The sequence below is a fragment of the Berghia stephanieae genome, chromosome 9, assembly GCF_034508935.2.
Source record: "Berghia stephanieae isolate SIO BIC M18660-M18661 chromosome 9, UCSD_Bste_1.3, whole genome shotgun sequence".
Classification (NCBI taxonomy): Eukaryota; Metazoa; Mollusca; class Gastropoda; order Nudibranchia; family Aeolidiidae; genus Berghia; species Berghia stephanieae.
The window spans coordinates 24,615,145-24,622,891 of NC_088368.1; the positions used below are offsets into that span (position 1 = coordinate 24,615,145).

Genomic DNA, 7,747 nt, shown 5'->3' on the forward strand with positions numbered 1-7,747 from the left:
ATAATCTGGCAACCCTGTTGGGTAAAAATCAACGGCAGTTGTTATAATGGACAATCAACAAGAGCAAAATATACTTTTGGTTTCAGGGGAAAAATACACGGAAGGGCGTACGAACAGCGTCTGATGCTGTGACATTCTTAATTTATATTTTGATTTTGCTTGCTACTTCCGTTGCATGTTGCAGAGACTAAGACAACTGACTGGATGGAGAGTGAGTCAGTGAGAGAAAAGAATCACCGGGGAAAAAGCGTGTAAGTTAAGTGTAAGTGAAAGTGTAAGTAAAATTAAAATGAAGTGTGCAGATAGTGTGTAATTTTTCTTTCTGTCATTTCACTCAGTGTTTTTAACACTGGCCGAAAAGAATAATGATGTGAGTACAAATAAAGCAATGCTTATTTTAACTGGTGTAGTCGGTGTGCAGCAATCGACTGCACAAATCCCAAGCCAAGATCCGCATTTTATCAGTTATCATCAGTTATCATTTTTTCGTTTTCACCCTGTTTGATTCCCTCCTAGTCCTAGGCCTAGAGATACCTTAGTAAATAGTTAACAAAAAATATACAAAAAAACAAACAAACCAAAAACGGAAGCATAATACCAGTTTGTCACAGGCTGACCCTGTCTCGACTGTGCCCTGTGCATGATGGAAGTGATAGCTGACACTGACACTCTCAAAAAGAGTAAATGTAAATTGGTAAATGAATGATGGTTGATTGATTGTGCATTCATTTTTTAATTGTTTTCACGAAAAAAATATTCATTGTTGAAATTTTACCGAGTAATTTGCTTTGATTTGCATACAAAATGAAACAAGCTGAATTCACATCATGAGTGACTATCTCAACTATCTCTACCCCCCACCAGTTTGAAGGCGAAGAATGAAAAACTTATGTTACAACTACAGTGTTGAAGTACTGTAATTATTACTGTCATCAATACCCATATACTCGAATGAAAATAACAAGGCAATCATATTCATGCTTAGTCTTCTTTTGAGACATTAATTATGTTTCTTTTATTTTAAAATTAAAAGTTTGTATACTGCATATCAACTCAGTTTTGTGAAAAACGTGTTCATTGCAACTGGAAGCTATTAGAAAAGTAAATTGAAGGGCTGAAATGAATAGCACACAATATACAAAAATATTTTAGAATAAAACAAACTGGGATCTTGATTTCTTATTTGCCTGACAACATAACATTTAAGTAATTGTACATCATTTTGTACATCAGATTTACAACCTCACAAAGGAAGGCAAAGAAATCATCTAAGGCCTACTTGCGCTAATCTGGAGTCTGTCACAAGCTGGGCAGCCTCTCAAAAAAATGAGGTGGTGTGTACATTATAAAATGTCTTTCTCTTTTTTGTAGTCGGTACTGAACTTTGCCATGGAAGCTGCTATTTTCACTGCATGGTCATACCTTGGTAGGCGATTTTCACTGTAAGGTGATATCTCGGTAAGCGATTTTCACCGTATGGTGATAATGTGTAGTAAGCTATTTTCATCGTATGGTGATAACTTGGTAGGTGATTGTCACCATACAGTGATAATATCTTGGTAGGCTATTTTAACAATTATGTTGCACCACTTCATATAAAATATCATTGGGTAACTCAGAAATCGAAATGTTGAAATTTCTTAAACATATCCCCCTTCTAAGATGGGGGAGGTGAAAAAAAGGCCTCCAAAAAATGTTGGGAAGTGCTATTGACATAAAAGCGCAATGTATGTAACATACGTCGTATGTCACTTCAGAATCGTCATTGACGATGTTACTAAAACTAGAACATATTTTTCTTATGAGTGATATATACTGGTGGTAGTGGTAGGGACTCAGTGAAGGTGAAAATCCAGAATTTATGCTTCATCGTTGTGAAAAATGTCCTAGAACAGCATGGCTCAGGGGTACAGTCTTTGCTTCGTACCCCGAAGGTACCGAGTTCGATAGACCTGTAAATTCTCAGTCAATTAACTGAAATCAGTCAATTTGTCAAATTCAAATATTTAAAAAGGAAAGAAAGAAAGAAATAAAAAAAGAAAGAATTCACAAATCGTAGTCGAATGACCGTAAAATAATTAGGAGTGTTCCACAGCGCTACGCATAGCTCATGGGGACCGTTTATATTAACGATGTATATATTGCCAAGACAAAGCGACGCTTTTTATAAAAGGCGTGTCTGAACACTTCCCTGGGTATTTTCACACATCCTTCGTTAAATTATTTTTTCACTTTCCAAACCGTCGTGATCCCAACTGTAGCCAATTTTAACTGAGCCACCGAGCGATAAAGTTCACTGTTTCATCTATGCCAAAATTGACCACATTTACCTGGGGAGTCTCAAAAGTATGATAAAGTAAATTGCGAATGCCGCAAGTCCGTTATGTAGACATCTTCAAATCGAAAGTTAGGATAGATTGCTACAAGCACATTTCGATTGCCTCACGTTGTAAACAAACTGGTTGACCGTTTCTTCACTGAGAGTACCTGATCATAAGGAACAATGGTAAGTAGCCTAATTAATTCCCGTGCAAATCAGGACGTTTTCTGGCATTGTTTTCCTCAAGCCCAAGCGAGCTTGCTGTTTTCTGGCGATTTACCTTCATTTCGATTCTTTGAATTTTTCCGCTACGCCTGCCGAAGTTTCTTCTTGATAATTCACTTCTACTTAATAATTCAGTGTATTGGCCTGAAGTCATATTTATTTAAGTTATTTTTTCTCTGTCATTTACTGATTGAAAATCAAGTTTGCTCATTGCTACATTATTCTAATGTTCTCACAATGGCTGAGCTGTTCGTGGATCGCAATTCAGACTTGTCGAGCATCGATAAAGATGTGAGTCCCTTGAGTGTGAGGAATAAATTCAATTGGTCATGGCTAAAAGTTAAAGATGATAATGATGATTATTTTTCTATGTCAAAAAAATTCCAGAGGCAGGAATTTGACTTTGATGAAGTCATCTTTACCTATATGAATGACATGCTTATTTAGCATTTCTTCTACATCAAATTATGGCAGTCATACTTCCAGTAAGAAATAACACCCACTATTTTGATATATTGTATTTGGGAAATTCCACGGGTAACGGACTGACAAATCAGACCAAAAATGCTTACATTTCGTGCTCTGAAATGCAATGTATTTATTGTATGGAGCTAATATTTCCCATGCACATGTATCATGTCCGCCCTTATCATATATCAAAAGGATAAAGATGAATCTTTATCAACTTGAATTTTTATGACATTATAATGTTGGTAACGGACTGACATCAGAAAATCCATCTTTTTCAATTTTATATGTAGATGGATCAAACTTTCTGAAGTTAAACCTTCCAGTAACAAATAAGTTCTTTTATAGTAACCATGAGATGTTGTTCACCCACTAGCAATATTTAAAAGATTGTCCAAAATTTGAATCTGCAGTCTTAGAAAAAGTGTCGGTGACGGACTGACAAATGGAGGGTAACGGACTGACACTTCTTAATTTTATTACTCGGAATAACAGTTACTACATAAAATCCAGAGCAAAGAACAAATTATGTAATTATGAGCAACACTGAATACCCAGTGTGATTGATCAAACCAATACTCTTTCCTTATATGGATGTCAAGCTACATTGGGTATGATGAGTAACTCGATGGGTGACATCTGATTACCTCAATCCCAACTTTGCTTTTGAAAAAATTAAATAATGAAATAATGATTCGTGGAGTTGAAATCTATTCTATCACAGTCAAACAGGAACTTTATTTCAACTATGAAATTAAATTATCAAAAAAAAAAAAAAAAATTTAGATAAGAAAGGACTTTAAAACTGGGGAAGGTTTAACATTCTTTTGGTACTGATTTTTGAAGCTTAATTTTTATTCTGTATTTCATCTTGAGTCCTCAAGCTTAGGAATTGTCAATAGGCCATGATCGTCACTGCAATCTGGTCGATAGTATTTGCAGTCAATCTCTTCCTCATCTGCACTTGACCAGAAAGCCAGTTATAAGATCTGAAAAAGATCTTCAAAAATTTCATTTGGAGCATTTTATCCTTGATTGTTACAATTTTCCTATGCAGATTGTGGGATTTCTCTTAGAAAAACATTCTGAGGTTCTGAGGGAGCAAAATAAACTTAAGCCAATTTTGATTCCTGGATGAAATTCACTAACAATTGACAACCTCTTTTTCAGGGTTTTTTACAGGAAACTTTTTTGAATTTTCGTCCTTTCTCTTTTTTCATCTCTCACAATTATGAAATCTTTTTCCTTTGGTGCTCGCCAAAAGTACTTCTTGTCCAAATAGAAATTTTCGATCAAATTATTTTATTTCATCTTGAAAGCCCATTTCCATGATAAAAATATTTCAAAAACAATTGGTTGATGTATTGGATGGCCTTAGCAGTACAGGCATAGTTTAATTTTTTTAAAATTTTTTGGGAGGATTGTAGACACTCAAACCCAAAGTTGAATTCAGTATTTTACTTTCCTGTGCTGAAATGTGAGGCAAATGTGGAGTTAGGTGTGCTTGGTTTACTTTCTTTTTGAGTTGTAGATTGATCGGCTTTTCTCTTTTTTTTTTCCATTTTGCTTGAAAAATCCCATTATTTCTTTTAAGCGTCCTTTACAATCACTTTCAAGTTTTCTTTGAGACTCCTGCTTTTGTTGCCTATCTTTTTCCTAAACAATGTCGTAATGCCCATCAGTTTTCAGTCTTTCTTGATTATTTGAACCATGGATAGAGTAGGCATCTTGAACCTGTGAATAAAGAAATTGAGTGAAATTACATTATAAGCTATGAAAGTCAAATCGGAATTAAAAAGCAAATCGTTTTCTTAAAAATAATATAGCAAAACTAAGAAAATAAAACTCATTTCTAACTTGTATCACATTACTTTGTAACAACTAAAATATTGACATTATACACAGCTAAACAGCTTGCAGACCCACTACATTTAAAGCCTCAGTGACTCAAAAGTTCTTCACATTAATTTAAATGTTTGATTTCTTTTTTTTTTTTCTCCCAGGGTTTCTTGCCCCTTTAACAGAAGACTACTACTGGCTCCATTGTCATAAGGATATTATAGAACAATAAACAATGTTTTTCCCTCAATTCAAACATAGCAAAAATCTTCAAGTGATCAAAAGATTTATAAGCTTTAAAAGATTCAACTTACCTATTGCAAAATAGCAGGCTTGATGTTGAAGACCAGTGTTTGAAATTTTATGATCCAAATGTTTATAAAATGGCTGCCTGATCAGTTGAAACACATTGGAGTGGGCATTACTCTTGAGACTTAAAAAACAACTTGTATATGTTGTTTTTTAATTAAAATAGAATTAGTCAGTCTGTTACTGTCAGTCCGTTACCCTAAAAAATGTCAGTCCGTTACCCAACAAAAGTACCTTAAATGATAAATTTCTTGAAAAATTATCTTACAGTGCTAAAGCCATTCATTTAAGAACAGAAAATCTGAAATAGTGAGTCTGTACAACTATCACATCTTTCGTAGATGAAAAAATACTGTTTTAATGGTAACGGACTGACATACAATTTCCCAAGGTCATTAAAACGACCGATGAGGACAACATTTCATTAAAATCGCAAATTTGAATGTTTATATAGGTTCCTGATACTTATAATTGTTTTAATATCAATAAACAACAGCAAAGGTGGCTATAATTTTGTAGAAGTTGCAAGATTTATAATATTGAGAAAATATTCTTTTCGTTCTTCAAATAGGGGATGCCCTTACATAAAGCTACAATAAGCATCCTGTACCACAAATATGCACGAAATATCCTTATATTCATAATCCTGAATGATTTTCCAACAAATTGGTACCAAATTTTAATATGTTATTAAGAATTTATAAAACACCCCTTCGGTTGACATTTTCATGGAATTTCCCATTTATCACTCTCCTCTCCAATGATGCCCTTATTTTTTAAAAAATAATTGAATCTTCAGTTTGTCGAAGAGTTTCAGTCAATTTTTATAGAGCTCATTTACAGGTCTAGTTCGATCACCCACAGCTGCGATGTGTGGCCTTGAGCAAGTCACCTCGTTCTAGCTCAATTTGCGGTGCTGCACTGCGGCTGTTGCCTGAGTTATTCCAGTCTTCTCTTCGAGTAGACTCTACAAAAAATTTCCCCTAGAGTATGAATAAAGGGAATTTTATTTTGTTTTATTTAACAGACAATCTGAAAGCATTTCTTGATGACAGATTATCTCTAAGTTTTAATGATCTTGAACTTGATGATGTGCATACATGCAAACAGTAGATGCATACTGACAGAGCTACTTTATTAACACTGGAAGATACTGTTGAAATTATTGAAAACTGCATCATGACCTTACACCAAATAACTTTATTGAATTGCAAAGTATCAAGCTGTATATCACAACCATGTGAAAGACACCCTGAGTAATGACACAGAGGCCACAGTTCTAGATTTTGCTGAAAATTATTCTTTTATCATTCAAGATGTTGTCCAGGGACATATTTGGGACAATACGCAATCTATACTTTATCCTTTTGTTATCTATTACAAAGAGAATGGACAATTAAATCACATTAGTATTTGTATCATTAGTGACGATTTATCACAAAACATTGCAGCTGTGCATACATTTAGTCCCACATAGTGGGACATTTGAAGTCATCTCTCCGTAGCATAGATAAAGTGATTTACTTCAGTGATGGAGCAGCATCACTAATACAAAAACTACAAAAAATTTTCAAACCTATGTCATCATCATGAAGATTATTGATTGCATTCGGAATGGCACTTTATTGCAACAAGCCGTGGGAATTTGCCTTGGTAATGGAATTGGGGGAACTGTGAAATGGTTAGCAGCTCTATCAAGTCTACAGGCTCCATATGACGACCAGATCTTATCCCCAAAACAATTTTATGAATGGTGATCTAGCAGTATACATGTCATAAGATTCATGTATGTAACTTCTGAAGAAGTGGAAGCTAATTCTATCGACCTCTCTCCACGTTTTCAATCAGCTGAGAGAAGTCTTGGAACATGGAGGTCATCATTGTTTTAGACCAATATATCTATTAAAAAACTCTTTTAGTAAAGTTTTTATGGATTATGGCACAAGCAATTCATTTCTTGATATATGAGTATGAGTGAGGATGTTAACCAAATTTCTTTTCGAGTAGGCATCTATGCTTCAGCGATTTATGATTAGGAACAAAAGTATAGTAATTGTAGTTGACATCTCTGAGGAAAATTCTGATCAAATTCATGCATTCTACACATCACTGTCACTATACTGGCCACACAATAATGATGGTAAATGCTTGATCCTATGAACCATATCATGTGTGACATTAATGCACTAACTTTACAAGGAAGAAGTTCGAGACAATATAGAATGTCAAAGGAAAATTTTCAGAAGGTTATAAAGGCTTTTTAATGATTCAAGACTAAGTACTTTTAATAAACAGTAAATCCGAGCTGAATATTATTTTTTCATTCATGCCTCCATGATGTAGAATGTATTGTAGCGACTCATATTACTGTTTTGATGAGGATTGTCACATTTAATCCTCTTTACCAATCTTTATAATTATTTCCTTGTTTCTCACAGACTAGCTGCTATGGACCGAGCAGGAGAAACAATGGAGGAGGAGAATTCGAACACCCTAATAAAACAGGAAGAGGTCTCAGATCAGGAGGACAATAATGACAACCGTAATAATATTGAACGAGTTAACCTGAATAAACATATCAAAAGC

At 34.4% G+C, this 7,747-nt stretch overlaps 1 protein-coding gene across 1 annotated transcript in view; it reads left to right on the plus strand.

Moving 5' to 3' along the window:
* Nucleotides 1–7,747, plus strand: part of LOC144979171 (uncharacterized) — a 32,370-nt gene continuing 24,623 nt past the window's right edge. Inside the window, exons 1-2 of the mRNA XM_078925779.1 lie at nt 1–251; nt 7,600–7,747. The exon at nt 7,600–7,747 is cut by the window's right edge and continues 307 nt beyond it. Of these exons, the coding sequence (XP_078781905.1) occupies nt 205–251; nt 7,600–7,747 (195 nt within the window). The 5' untranslated portion in view covers nt 1–204. The remainder of the gene's footprint in view (nt 252–7,599) is intronic.